General features: G+C 43.4%; 1 protein-coding gene across 1 annotated transcript; it reads left to right on the top strand.

Annotated features, from left to right (window-relative positions):
- On the top strand, window positions 1-1,574 carry LOC125005836 (histone H2A.Z). Its single transcript, XM_047581841.1, has 5 exons — window positions 1-149; window positions 473-550; window positions 669-782; window positions 888-1,017; window positions 1,175-1,574. The coding sequence occupies exons 1-5, from the start codon at window positions 12-14 to the stop codon at window positions 1,234-1,236; spliced, it is 522 nt and encodes a 173-aa protein (XP_047437797.1). The 5' UTR covers window positions 1-11; the 3' UTR covers window positions 1,237-1,574.
- Window positions 1,575-15,982: the final 14,408 nt, after the last annotated feature.

The raw sequence follows: 15,982 nt of genomic DNA, 5'->3' as shown, positions 1-15,982 counted from the left end.
GGGTTACCCGGATGAAGCTCGGCCTTATAAAAGGGACAATTGTAGGCGGGGAGACTGTAGTTCAAACAACAGTCGTTAGTCGGTGGTCGGACCGTCGAATTTTTATTTGTACGGAAATTGTCGGAAATTATTTGTACATTTTAAATATGGTGAGTGTTAGCGGTCGTACCGGCTGCGCACATCGGGACGGAGCGCTCGTGTGTAGCGAGTCGCTGTGCGTTCACGTTACGAGAGGCACCAACGTTGCAGACTAACCGTTAGTTAGCCGTTAGCTCGCGTGCTAACGCAGCGCTGCGGCTAACGCGGCTAACAGCGATAGCATGGCTAGATAATGCTAAAAAAGGGGCGGTAAATTTCCCCCCTCAACCGCTCCGCATCCAGTTAATATTTCAACGGCGTTACGCCGAGTCGGCGGCTCGGAACTCATCCTATAATATATATTATATATTTTTTTTTGTTTGTGTTTTTTCAGGCTGGTGGTAAAGCTGGGAAAGACTCCGGGAAGACCAAGACCAAGGCTATTTCACGCTCCCAGCGAGCGGGACTGCAGGTTCGTTCGCCCCCGGAATCCATTCATTTGCTAGAGGAGCCTTTTTTGTTTGTTTGTGTGTGTGTGTCCGTCCTCCCCCCACACTCACCCTCCGATTTCCGCGCGTTTCTCGCCGCAGTTCCCCGTGGGTCGTATCCACAGACACCTCAAGTCCAGAACCACCAGCCACGGCAGAGTGGGGGCCACTGCAGCGGTGTACAGCGCGGCTATCCTGGAGTACCTCACCGCCGAGGTATGAACCCCCACATCCACCCCCCCCCCCTCCTCAACACCTCTTATTTATATCACGTATTTATTCATGCACGGACCTGAAACGCGACTTCTTCCGTCATCGCAGGTGCTGGAGTTGGCAGGAAATGCGTCCAAGGACCTTAAGGTGAAGCGTATCACTCCGCGCCACTTGCAGCTGGCGATCAGAGGAGACGAGGAGCTGGATTCGCTCATCAAGGCCACTATTGCTGGCGGAGGTAAGATCTGCAATGTGGAAGTGGACGTGTTTAAGGTTAAATCACTCCCACGTATCCATAAAGCATCCACGAGTCCAGTGCATAGATTATATATAGAGGTTTGTGCATGTTACACCAGGACTCACCCATTATTTCTTTATATTTTTCCCTCCCTCAGGTGTGATTCCTCACATCCACAAGTCTCTGATCGGGAAGAAGGGGCAGCAGAAAACCGTATAACGCCGAGCGCCCCGGGAAAAAGTCGTGCCATCTCAGGACGAAGTCTGCATCATCATCATCATGTGGTTTAAATGTCTTTAGGTTTAGAAAAAAACACCTTTTAGGAGTTATTTTTATGGTTGAGCTTGCATTTACTCACCTGGGGGTATTTTTTAAAAGTGGCTTCAGAGAAGCTCATTTTTTTTTTTTTGGTTTTTTTTTGCCTCGTTTTTTTTTGTTTTTCTTTTATTGTTCCGGTGCTGCAGTTTGTGTTGAAACTTGCTTTTGTGGCGTTCCCATGTTTAAAAAGGAAAAAAAAAAAGTGGTGTTTTAATAAAGCTCTCTCGCAGTTTCTTTCAGTTCCTGCTTGTTCATGGGCTTTTTTTTTTTTTTTTTTTTTGTTGTCGTCGTCACTAGAGTTAATAGCTGTTCTCCTCCAGTGTGGATGGTGTTCGTGTAGTTTTGTTGACTGACGCCCCCCTAACACCACCACCACCTCCTCCTCCTCCTATACGAGACAAAGTCACGATCACATTATCTGCAAACATCCGCTCCAGTCGTGTGTAGTTGCATGTTTGAACTAATCGGTTTTGCCGCTGGACTGACGTGAGCTGGGAAACAGCCTGTAGTCGTTTATTTTATTATTTTTTTTTTATTCCTGAAATAAAGACTGGACTGGCACAGTCAACACGTTGCATGTTGTGGTGTTTGCAGATGGTGGGGCCGCACATCATGAGTTCATGTTTTCCCTTCAGCTATTTAAAAAAAATATATATGTACAGTCATGGAAAAAAAATAAAGTGGGTGTTTGAAAGGAAATATTTTCCAAAAAAAAGACTGGAAATTTTTCTAAAACCAAATTGTGTGAATTAAATTCTTTGCAGGGTTAAGAAGTGAAGTCACTGACTGATCTAAAGGCAATTAATATGGTGTACACTTATCAGCCACAACATTATGACCACTGACGGGAGACGTTGGTAACATTGAGCATCTTGTAACAGTTCATTGTTCTGCTGGGAAACTTTCGGACCTGGCGTTCGTTCATTCATTCGTGTGGATGTTACTCAGACATGTAGCACCCACCCAGACCAGACCTGACCAGACCAGACCAGACACCCCCCCACCTCCACCCCATAGCAATGATGACCGTTCAGGAACAAGTGAAAAAACATGAAAAACCGTGTTGACCTGGCCTCAAAATTCACTAGATCCCAAACTGATCAAGTATCTGTGGGATGATCCAACATAGACAACAACATTGTGTAGCCACACACCCAGGGTATCCAGGGGGTCTTAAAAACTATTACAAGTTGATCATTCATTCATTCATTCATTAAGACACTTAAAAACGTCATCACGACTTCATGAGGTCTTGGAATTTGAAGGTATTTTTGACGTAAATTTTGAGTTTGAGTCTAAAAACTTTTTTTTTTTTAAAGTGCATGAATCTATTTTATTAAAAAACAAAGATGAACCAGTAAAACAGAAACTGAACTACTATGGGTGCATTTGTTAATTTTCTCTGAGAGCGGCAGAAATTCAGAGGCACAAACGACGATTTAGTCTATTTGCACTCTGAGCTGAGGATGCCATCATCTTCCTGCTCAGCTGTGTCTACGCCCGTCTGGACTAGACGGCGAGAACTGCAAGAGTCATGTTCTTTGACTTCTCCAGGACTTTCAACACCATCCGTCCGGCTCTTCTGGGTGAGGACATGCAGGTTGTGTCTTGGATTGTTGACTACCTGACTGGCAGACATGTTGGACAGGCTGGTCAGCAACACTGGGGCCTCACAGGGGACTGTCCTCTGTCCTCTGTCGTCTCTTCACCCTCTACACCACAGACTTCAACCACTGCACAGAGACCTGTCATCTCCGTAAGTTTTCTGATGACTCTGCAGTGGTTGGATGAATCAGCGATGGTGACGAGGTGGAGCACAGGGCTGTCGTGGACGACTTCGTCACATGGTGCGAGCAGAAACATCTACAGCTCAATGTGACAAAGACGAAGGACCTGGTGGTGGACCTGAGGAGGACCAAGGTGCCGGAGACCCGTCTCCATCCAAGGCGTCAAAGTGGATCCTGACACCTACACAGAAAGTCGCCTCTATGTAATGAAAATAATTTCCCCCTGGGATCAATGAAGTAAATCTGATTCTGATTCTGTTTTATGACAGTGGTCTATTGTTTTTACCGTAAACTAAATCTGTTAAGTTAGAATTCAAAGTGGTGGTGAGGTATTAAGAAATGCTGAGATATACCCAGACACCACCTCCCTCAGAAGGACCACGTCCGGTTTGGAGGCACCTACACAACATTGAGGAAGGTGGTCATAATGTTATGCCTGGTCGGTGTATAAATACAGTTCAAACGAGATTAATTAATTCCAAGGTTATGAGTAATCATTCTTGATTTTCACCAAGAGGAAGACATAAGGGAATCATTAAATAACCTAAACCTAAATGATCAGATCTCCACTAGATGGCGCTAACCCACCACCATAACTCTCCTTCTGCACCAAGTCAAGACATGGACTCATCAAACATGAGGCCAGTCTTTGAGAATTAATGGAGCAACTATGACAACATACTGACAGTAGCAATCGACAACTTGAAGAAACCTGAAGAATTTGAGATTTAAAAAAAAAAATCCAAGAATCACAAACAAGTCCTGGTGAAAGGTTTCCACACAACTCAACACACACATCTCCACCAAATAAATCTAGGTCTTCCCAGGTGGAAACAAACCTTAATGTTGGGGTTTGAAATGACCTCCAGCTCACGCTCAGTTTGACTTTATTACGTAGGGTGGAGGGAAATGAGACCATGAATATTAGGTTTCCATTTGACACGGACATTTAGCACAAACAGAAAAAATGAATGTCTGCTCATGATTAAGACTTAACACATTCTGCACACTTGAATTTTGGGATTCAATCCATGGAAAGTGTGAACTAGCATCTAGAGTTAACCGTCAACACATTTTCTATGTGTCCTGACTAGGTCTCGTTTAGACTAGTCCCTGATCCAGTGTTGCCAGACGTACAGTTATTAATTATCCTATTTGTACGATAACTATCTTATTTGTACGATAATATCACCCTCTACGATCAAAAACTCCAAAAATCCCACAATGTACGACAATTAGCAAACACAAACAGTGCTTTTTTAAAGGTAAAACTGCATTAAAAGCTATACTATATGGTCTGTAGTAATGTTTTACTGTAGCGGTAAATGGTCCTGAGCAACGTTAAATCGGGTTTGTACGATATTATTCCTCAAAATGCGATAAATTTAAGCTTTTAGTACGATAATTTGTCATTTCCCCTCTAGCAACACTGTGCTGATCACGTGACAATAACAATATGGAGACCTCCTACACGACAGGTGAGGTATATAGTCTGGTCAAGGATGTAGATTTCATTACTTTCCACTTCATCACATAACAGTCGACTTGAAAAAATCTGAACTCCTACGAAGCCCCAGTGCCAACTTTTGCACCCTAAGACACTCGGAGACTCGTCCTGAAGACGCTCCGGTGTTGTCGCGTGTGCTTCCTTTGCACAGTTCTCTTCCAGGACCTCATATCCTACCAGTTCTCTCTAGCCTGCTGCTGCCACCGCCATGCTTCACTGTAGAGATGGTGGCAACGATGCTGTGCTAAGCGTGGTGGCTAGTTGAGCTAATGGTGCTAACCATTTGTACTCAGAAGTGGGAATTTCCGTGTTCCAAGTTTTTAGATTTTCTACTCAGAATCCTCACTATCACTGAGTTGAGTTTCCAAGATGGCCGCCTCGTGTGTAAACAGTCATTAGAAGCTCCTGTAATATTCCGTTTATTAGCACTTCTGATTAGGTTTTGTTGTATTAAATCTGTCGTACAGGCAATATTTTTCCACATACATACGTTTCAAGTGTAATTTAAGTTTTTCATGTGGCAACTACAAGCTAACAATGGCTAAAAACAATGGCCTAGTGAAACCAAAACAATGGCAAACACCATTGTGTTAAACTGTGATTAATATTGTATTTTTTATTTTTTTTTACATTTACATTGAACAATTAAAACCTTTGAATATTTTTATAAATTTCTGCCTCATGCGGTCTTGTAGATTTCATCACTGCAGATAAATGTAGTGAAAAACTTAAATACCCTAAATTTAGTTTAACATTATAGCAATTTTCTATTGTTGTTTTTTTAACAAAACATACTGAATACTGAACACACCAAGTTTCCACCAAGTTATATTGGAACAAGGCAAGAACTTTTATGGACGCGGCCATCTTGTTTTCTGACTTCTGTAACAGGAAGTAGATAACTCAGGTGTGATGTAACTCTCAGCTCCGACTTTAAGACCTCCGAGGTAAATGAGCTGCCAGTGACCTGCTTTCTGCACATTTCTCAATTCGCCCACAGTTCTCATTTTGCTAAACATTTGCCTTGACTTGATTCTGACTGTTAGGAAGGAGTTCCCCAAGGCCCAGAGCAGACGTACTGTGGTCACGATAAGTCTCTGTAATTCTCGGTCGAAAACAAAACGAGGGGGAAATCACAGATCCCTTGTGGAACATGAACGTCTTTTCACCCTTTGTGACGGTGAAATCAGATGTGACATTCGAAAAATAATGAAGGAAACTCTTCGGTGTGACACAATCTTGGCTTGCACGCAGCAACAGAGCTGGTCTCGCTGGCTTGTCCGGTCTAATCAAACACCCAGGAGAGACTGAGGTCTCTAACCGGACAAATGAGACCCAACGTTACCTGGGTGCACTGCCCATTCTTCTCCAGTGATGAGGAAATAATCAGAGGAATAATTATTGAAATGATCGTAATGGCCGTATTTAAGCATGAAAAGGTCCCTGTGATCAACTTTACCTACATCTTTAGCGAACAGCTAAAGCTATAGATGTGATTAGTTAAAGACTGGTTATGATTTCAAACAAAACACAACACATTCACAACACATTGGAAGTCCCCCTAAAATATCTTCAAAATCTTTTACATTGTTTGCAATTGTTTGCAATAAATTCAATATAAAATGGAGACAATATGAGTTTAAATAAATAATTATATGTGATCACTTAACCACCTGAGACCTGAGCTTTCAATTGGTCTGCATTTTTAATTTCTCTATGGTATTTGGGATCAGTAGAACCTAAGATGTATACAAACTAAGCATCATCCTCCAACAGGAAGTAATAGTTTGTGAAAAAGAAATGATGTCCTCATATGTGGTCGCTGGGATTATTTAATTATTTATATTATAACTTAACTAAAGCAGCACCGTAATTTCAACCAAGGGCGGCAACACCACCAACATGATGAAGCATTTGTCGACATCAGAGCTAGTGAGGATCCAGTGACCAGTTTACTATCTGTTTACTTCCACAAGCTCTTATCAATAAAATTGCGAACACCTATTTTTTCGAAACCAAAAATTCACAGGAGGAATTGATAAGCAGAATCGATAATGGCATCGGTATCAATAAAATCTAATCAATTCCCATCTCTATACAGGATCAAGCCGGCAAGATGCAAGATGCAAGATGAGGTCACTTCTGCAAAATGACAGCATGTGAACTGTTGAGTCGTTATTTAAAATTTGTGGTTCAGGAGTTTCAGTTTCATTGGGGTGTCTGGTCTAATCGTACCTAATGTGGATGCGTTTGTCTAGAAAGCTTCATCTTATGGTTGATTGATTGAATGGTAAATGGTCTTGTATTTATGTAGCGCCTTTCTACCCATTGGTACTTCACAACTCTGCCCAAGCATTCACACACCAGACGCTTTGGGTTGGGGTCTTGCACCGAACCAATAACCATCTGGTTCGTAGAAAGACTCTTGCAACCCCTTCCTCAACTTAGGAATTTTAAACCAGATGACTTTTGAAATAAAATATTTTGGTTGCGAATCAGGTGTGATTTCCCTCAGATGTACTCAGGTCAGAATAAGAAATGTATGCGCAGACCCAACCCCAACCCCAACCCCAACCCCAACCCTAACCCTAACGCTAACCCTAACCTAACCCTAACCCTAAGTCAAACACGAAACTGACGTGAAACTTTGACAAGGCACAAAGTGCATGTTATAGGCTGTAGAAAAAAAAAGTACTTTAAGTCCAGCTGCATGGTTTTCAAATTGTATCATTTTGATGTAGAATCTGAGAGTTTGCAGAATTATGCAAAAACCATCTGGCATCAGTCAGCAGATTCCCTTTTCTTTTACATTTCTGACCGTATCAGTGCTATAAAGCCGTGCTAGCAGCCATGTTTACAGTCAAGCAGAGGTCTTCTTCACAGACGGTCAATTCTGCATCTGACTCGTGATGACATGCTGTTATGAGTTCTGTAAAACCCAATGAATGCCGAATCCGTCCAGCGAGGCCAGATGTGCTAATGGCTTCCAGAGAGCACCGGGGAGGGAACGTCCAGCCTGAAGGTAGGTAGGTGAGCGCCGCCGCTGCTGCTTCACTTCCTGCACTTTAATTAGAACCAAATGAAAAGAGCCTTCCCCTCTCAGCAAACCCCCCCTCAGCCTCCCCCGTCCTCCCTCCCTCCTTCCCCCTCCTCAGTCTACTCTTAATTGACTTAATGGTTGAGTGGTGCCCTGCCTGGCTGGATGTGGTGGTGGTGGCGGAGGTGGCGGGGGTGGGTCTCATTAGCACTTCGCTTTTCACCAGGCCCACAAAACAAATCATCAATAGCCCAGCGGACATACGCGCTTGTTAAAGACTCCAGAGGTTAATTGTGGATCAGCTTGAGCATCACAGTTTGAAGTTCACTGCCTGCTTTCTTTCCCCTTTTTGACTTTTGAAAAGGCTTTTTGTTGATCGAGATCCTGACCCAGAACCTGAAACTGAGGTCTGAAAGGGGTGAAAGGGTGAAGAGTGAGTTCAATTTGGATAATTATTTGACAAAATGTTACTTGGAAGAAACAATTAACCTTCCTATTGTCCTCCAGGTCAAATTTGACCGATCTCGAATCACATAATTTGATGTAAATTTGTGGTTCACTGCCCATGGATTTGGAAAAGCGTACAATGCATAGTAATTAGTTAACTAAAAATGCGTGGTACATCACATTTTTGGGCTTCATAAATAGTCCGAGGTGCATAGAGAATTGTAGGAAGGTCAAGACTCCAGAAGCAGTTAGCAGTAATATATGGAACAACTTTGTCAGACCTATGAGTTTTGGGTTGTGGCCTTCATCAGGGTCATCAACAAACACAACGCAAGGAGTACTTCAAACAATGCATAAAGAAAAACTAATGGCAACAACCAATCGTATACATGTACACCCGCATCTAAAACTCCTTTGAAAGGGTTGTTGTGGCATTTCTTCCTGGGGCTAATGAACCTTCATGCAGCCCCGGAGATTTAGTCGCTAGGCTCGAGTGCAGTGTGAAATGCGCCCTGGGCCGTCTCGCCGGATTACCCCATGACGTTGACGTACCTGCCGGTCGGGTTCTGTCATTGTGTAGAGCTGCTCACTCCACTCAGATCTCAAAACAAAGCAAAATTTTGGTCCACTCCCGTAAGATCAGTCTTACAGGAAGTTTTGCTTTTGTCTGAAAAACCTTTGTGACATCTCAAGGGTATAACTAACTTGGTTTTTACCAAACTACTCTCTCTTCCTGGGACTCCTGGCCTTGCGTTGCCCCCCTACCTGCAGCTTTTTATTTTGTTTTTTAAGATTTTGTCCATCGGTGAGTTACGGTAATTCAAATACCACAAGTTTAGGGTTGGCGACCTGTCCAGGTTGTACCCCGCCTCTCGCCCAATGACAGCTGGGATAGGCTCCAGTAACCCCCGCGACCCTAGTGAGGATTAAGTGGTAGTAGGAGATGATATGAGATGAGAAGCAGTAGCCAACATCTAGGACACCTGCAAGGTGGGCTTGATCTAGATTTACTATACTATATTTACCCCTAAAGCCAAAAAGATTTAACACCGGAAACATTCAAGACAGACAACCTAAAGACGTTTCAACCAAGTAGTTTCTTCAGTTCTAAAGGACTGGTGAGGGGTTGGAGTTTAAATGGGAACCTCTGTAGGCCCATCACAAACTTGCTTGACTAGTGTCTGTTAACGTCCAGATACGTACTTACCTGTCGTACTGGGAGCAATCCAATTTAGCTACTTGGATGAGTGGCGAAACGTCTTCAAGAATCTTCACAGCCAAAGACATCCTCCACGGTGGCCTGCTCCTGCAGGAAACCTTCAGAGAACCACACATGAACACATTCAAACGAGGACACGACATAAGGGACAGCGTTGTCGAGATGCAAAAGTTCCAGCTGCAACCTCATCACTTGTTTGAAACTGCACATTTAAAATGAATATCCATGCATTTAATTATCTATTACTTTCATCCATTTGACCGTTATTTCTTTCACAGGTGGGAAAAAAAAGAGTCAATAGCTGCGTTTCCATTACAGTTAAAATAAAAAGCAATATTTCTGAAATTGCATTGAGAGATGTTTTGCGAATGACCTGTAACTCCTGTAAAGTCTCGCCTCGTGATATCCCATAATTCCCTTAAATTTTCATCACGCGAGACTTCACTTTGAAGAAAATGGACTTTAAATGAACATGGCTTGGCTTGGTCATTCAGTTTTCATTCACCCAAACTGGGTGGCATTGGCTATCCCTTTGTACGGCCGACAGGTCCTCAACCCCCCCTCCAAAAAAAGCCAATAATGTCAGATGGTGGACAATTACTAGAAATACTAACCAATATCTTCCGAGCTTTATTCCATCCGAACCAAATAACTGTTTTCTTATGAATAATACCTTAATGTGTTAGCCCAAGTCATGGCTCACACACATAGAACAACCTTGGTCTTGATTCTGAAACAGCAGTACACATCCATTAGAGACGGTAGCTGCATGCTCGCTACACAGCAGATATAAAACCAAGTTTGACGACACAGTTAACAGCGAAAATGTGGTTCCCCTCCCGTTTTTTTCTTTTTTTCCTCCTTCTTCCTTGTTCAAGTTCACACCCGGGTCGGTGGCAGGTGGTTCAGAGCGTCTGAATAGGCCGCGGTCCAGACGCCTCTCCCTCCTCAGCCATCACACATGGCTAACTTATCAGAACAGACACAATGAAAGCGGCAGCGACACTCACAACTGCGCCTGTAATCTCTGTCAGGGATGAGACTTTGATTCACAGACGTCTTTCAGCACATTTGTCCACATTTCTTCTTTTTTTTTTTTTTTTGGCTCAGTTTTTCTTCCTTTCCTGTTGGGTTCTGTGGCTGCTTGGCATTGTCTACATATATATATGTGTATGTGTGTGTGTGTTGCTTCATGCAGACGGGGTGGGCTGGCAGGGGTCACGGTTCACCGGCCCGCCTAGATCCATCAAGAGGAACAAAGCAGGGGGAGAAGGAGCAGTGCCAAGCCCCCTGAAATCAAAGACCAGGTTTGGGATTGGGATTCGCTCCAAAAGGCTGGACCCATTTTGGTGGTGTAGGGGGTCTCGGGAAGCCAGGAGGAGGAGGAGGAGGTGGGGGAGTTAAAATATAATCAAATCCACAACAGAGTCCGTGGACTGGGCCGACGACTGAGGGGAACTGGCTCCAGCCCCTGCGTGCAGAGCATCCCCCCTTTGAAGTCTACTTGCTTTTGTCCTTTACATAACTTGATCTGATTTTTTGAAAGGCTAATTTGTATGCATTTTGTGAGCAGGAGGGAGGCCAGAACCGCCCGCCACCCAGAATTCCTCGGGGGAGCTGACAGGAAGGTCAACACGATGGGCCGCTGGGAGGAAAGGGGGAAACGAGGGATGAGGGGTGGAGTGGTGGGGGGGGAGACACAAGCAAGCCAAATGCATACGATAAGTGTCTTTGAATTATTGCAGCTCTGTGCAAATTTGACGACAATGGCCGAGTGGTCAGGGGGGGCTGAAATCCCTTCGCAAATAAGAGCTGGACGCTTTGGTGGTCTTCATCTTGCTGTCAACTTCTCCACTGGAAGAGGCAGAAATGAGCTGCAGAGGCGAGACCTCAAAGAAGCTGATTTACATACGACGAACCCTGCCGTTTCAAATTCATACCTGATTTGAATGTTCCTCAAGTCATTGTCCACGCGGCAGACGCGCCTGATCTGAATTAAACTGGAAAAGCGAATGAAAACACATGTTTGCTCCTAAAGAATCCGCCTTAGACCTCTTAGAGTTTATTCAAGGAAAGGCAAACTATAATAGTTGGAAACCAGATCTGTCCTCCAGTTGTGTCCCAGATGGGAGCGTTACTGTCCATTTGTGCGATTTTAAAATGTATAGAGTGACAGGTTTCAATCACAAAAACTGACGATTTAAAGGGTCATGGTTGACACTGACCTCTCGGTAGCTCCCCAGACTCATCCTTTGAATCTCCATCCCGTTGAATGGCCGATGGTTTTAGTCATGTCAGGTGGTGGACAATTAGTAGGAATAATTTCAGAATAATAAGGGCAAAACCTCAAACTTTAGTGCATCTGAACAGAATAATTGCTGAACTTCTTTGCCCAAGAAAGTCATGACTCACACACATGGGACAGCGTTGTTCTTGGTTCTGAAACAACAGTAGAGATCAATCTGAGACAGCAGCTGTAGAAATATTATTCTACTGGGACTCAAATGATGTCGGAATTTATTTTACGTACGGAGCCCAAAACTGAGACTGAATCTGAAGACTAATTTGCTGAAGCCAGGTGTGAACACAGGTCGTAAAAGCTGGTCACTTGCGACAGGGTTGCTCGGATCATCCTGCAACAAACTGGCTATCTGAAGGCTAACGGTAACGCCATGTGGTTCACTGGTGGTGGGGGTCAGCCCACTAGGGTCTAACTTACTCTGTGGTCTCAAATCCGGAAATATTATTGTACGCTTCAATCAACGTTGCTTGCGTTGTTTTTTTCCTGACAGAGAAAATGGCTAGGTCAACTCACGTAGCATGTGAAGCACTAAAGAAAAGTTACCATAACACCACTTTTTAAAACCCTGTGTTTGTACTTTTGATTTCTAAACCATGGAGATTTAATTGATTTAAAGAAAGCTGTAGGAAATGACTACAGATGCAACATGAGCTAGCTTAACTTTGCAAGCGCTATCTAGCAAAGTTAGATTGAAAGCCAACTGTTAAACAAATTAGATTTATTCAATCTTACGTACATTAGTCCATTACATACCACGTCTCAGCAGTTTTGTGGGTATCGACCCCTTCATGGCCTACGGCACGGTCCACTGAAATATGCTAACTGCTGTTTACAGGCTATAGTGTTTGAGATGTTTTGCCTCCAGTTAAGCCCCTCCTCTCAAAAAACATCACACTGTTTAACTGTGAAGGGGTCTACTGTAAATCCAATATCCGCGTTATTACGGTAATTTAAAGACAGACTGATAATAAATGTATGCTCTTATTTTATGTGTCATATACTGCATAGATAGTTTTTAGTAGTTGGGATAGCATCATAAGACAGTAGAATACCCCACAAAAAAACAAAAAAAAAGATTGTTTCTTATGAAATTTTGGTTTGGTTTGGACTTGAAATGTAAAGATGCAGTGACTAGAGGTAAACCAGAGTACACCTTTTTCTACTGGATCTTGCTAACTCACAATGCTTCTTTTAGTACCCCTACACCCTGACCCCACTGGGACTGGACGCCTCTGATCTCTAAAGAGAAATTTCAACACCTCCACTTAAAGCCGACAGCTGGAGCTCACGGTCTCTGATGAACTTCTAGGTGTTTAAGACACACGGTCTAGAATTTGGCAACTAAATACAACATCGTGGGTCATTTTTTCAGATAGTAACGTCTCAAGGCGATGCATGCGTCCATCACGTCGCCCTGGCAACTACACCTGCTCCTGGGCAAATGACTCGAAGCGTAGAAGGCGTTCTTTGGTCTGAGGCGGCACACGGAGGCGAGACGAGGGAGGAAGGGGAGACTTTTCATCAACCTTGAGCTTTAATGACTTCCTCGAGGTGCTTTTTGACTGCCGTCCAGAGGCTCGGCGGGGGTGATGGGTGGAGGGTGTTGGGGGGGGGGTGGTCTTTCTCCACAGCCTTGGCCTCGTGCCAGGGTGACAATCAACGTCTCTGTGTCTCTTCTGTGGGAGATTATTTCGAAGGTCTCCCCCCTTTTTATTGGAGGAAATGGTATTTGGAAGCTCAAACAGGATGTCCTGCTGGTTTGCCTGGACTCTGAACCATACCCCCGCCCCCTCCCCACCCCCAACCCCTTCACCCTCCCCACAGCCACTGGCTCCATTATTCCCCTATACCACCCCCTAACCCACCCCCTTCCTCTTCCTCGGCTCCATTCTCTGAGGGAAATAGCTTAAATTAATCCTGGAATCTAAGCAGCCACTTTTTGCTTTTCTTGTCTCCGTTTTGGAATGGGAGTGAAATCATCCACATACTTTTCCGGCTTGCGCTAATGCCTTCAGTAGGTCCGCAGGAGACGTTGCCATTTAAACAAATTATTACAGTATGGCGGCATTAATGGCGCAATTAGTTGCACTATCCTGGGACACAATGCAGCTACAAGTTATAGAGCAGAGGTCTCCCTTCGTGCTGTATGGACCGGCTAAAACACCAGTTCAGAGTCAGCAAAATGGACCTTTTCAAACCTGAAAAATACTTCCTGAACAGCATAAAGGTTGTAAAACCAGAAAGTGATCAGAGTTCACTATTCTCCAAATGGAGAGGAGGAAAATCCCCCAATATAATCGGACACAGCCAGTAAGATTAGTACGGATTTAAAAGTGTTCACACCTTGAATGGAGATACTTTCAGACATTCTATGTAAACTACAAGACTTTAAAGCAAGTCTGTGCAAGCCTTGTTAGACATGCGCCCCTTGGATTACCGCAATTACTTCATGAGTTTGCACAAATGCTAAAATTCAGCCAATATGGTGAAATTACCAGGGATGGGTGCTGGCAAGGACTTGATACGAAACGTATAACGATACCATACGTATCGCGATACTTGAGCCACCAGGGGGAGCTCTACTTGTTTTGGCTTAACTTTTGAGGAGCTGCCATGACGTCCGTCTTTTTTTACAGCCTGGGAACTAGGGGTGGGTACTGGCAAGGACTTCACGACACGATACGTATCGCGATACATTAGTCGCGATACGGTACATTATTGTGATATATTGCAATATTCCACATAGTTCACTAAGAAATTTTAAGTGCAGCTTAAAATACAAGTTGTTTATATGTACATCAGATGACAGTGATAATTCATTGGACAAATTGGAGTCATTCAAAATCGACTGTATCGGAGGAAAATCGTGATATATTGCCATATCGATATTTATTCCAACTCATAGCCAGTACAGTAATTTCCCTTGTGCCTCTCCTCCCCAGAAAGGTTATTACACTCTTATAACATGCAATGAATTGTCAACGTGAACGTTTTGAGAAAACTCTCTGCTGTATGCTGCAGTGGGAGGTCTACGAAGACTTGAATGGATTTGGCACTTGAGTTTGTCGTGAAGTAGAAATTACCAGAATGAATTTTTTTCTTATTTTCGCAGCCCTAGGAAGAACAGAACAAGAAAAAATTCCTCACTTCCCGATGAGTTATAACGAGCTTAACGTCGTAGCCTCATGTGCACCTACCCATATATGTTTCTGTTTTAGTATTTTCGGCTCATTCTCCATCTCCTCAATTTTCTAATTGATTGTTTTGAAATGTTAACTAAGGAGGTTCGGAAATACAAACATTCGTACGACTCAGCGAAATTTCTGCAAAAGATTCAGGCGGCATTGTTGAAAGTGAAGCAGGAAGTAGAAACAAAAATTAACCCGACTGGCAAAATAAGACACCAACTTGTGTTTGGGTGGAGTTGTTACGGGGTGAGACAGACTAACAAGAGAACATTAATCTTTTTTTTGTTTGTTTGTTTTTGTACTTACACATTCCTGGAATTGTCTCTGTGTGTCAAGATATTTTGGAGTTTGGGGGTAAATGAGCAAAAGCAACTTTTTCACAGGACATTTTCTGACCCTTTTAGAGTCGGATTTAGCAAAAAAAAAAAAAAAAAAAAAAAAAAAAAAGTCCATAGGGGCGGCATTATCGAAGTTGGCCCGGGGCGCTAAACAGGCAAAGAGCCGCCTCCGACACGACTACTAAAAGAAAGGACGGGTGCACCGAAATAGACGGGAACAGCACATATTTGCACGGCGTCTAAATATAGGAGAAGCTCCTCCACGCAGGCATTACTCTAACATTTATCCTCCAGTCAGTCAGCATGCAAGCAGGAACAGGTTGTTCCAGCGCAGGGCCTGGCAAGATGCATGACATGGAGGTTTGATGAAAGCATGCAAGATTCTTCCTAAAAAAAAAACAAAAAAAACACACAAAACCCAAACACCCACAATAAATGGGGGAACTGGACAACTTCCAAGTTTTCTTTCTATCAGACCACCCACCGAGTGAAAAAGAACATACACGGCTCAGTTTTTTGAGGACGGAGAGCAACAACTATTTGACTCCTGAATCCAACAATTTATCCAAATGCCGACTTCACGACCTTTTAAACTGCAGCAGGTTTAAATTATGATGGAAACGTTTCATTTCTTTTTTTTTTTATTCTATACGTGGAGCACGTACAGCAGCAGCAGCAGCACCGTGTGTTTTCGATTAGGCAGCAGTTATTTCTGCACTCGGGTTTCATTTCACTTGGACAGCTGGAGACGTGTCAGTAAATAATGTGTTATTTTAAAGTGTCAATGTTTATCAGAGACAGAACTGGACCAGAGAAGAAAGG

This window comes from Mugil cephalus, chromosome 1 (assembly GCF_022458985.1).
Source record: "Mugil cephalus isolate CIBA_MC_2020 chromosome 1, CIBA_Mcephalus_1.1, whole genome shotgun sequence".
NCBI classification, from domain to species: Eukaryota; Metazoa; Chordata; class Actinopteri; order Mugiliformes; family Mugilidae; genus Mugil; species Mugil cephalus.
The sequence above is the reverse complement of the archived record's forward strand: the minus strand, read 5'-3'. Positions and strand labels throughout refer to the sequence as shown.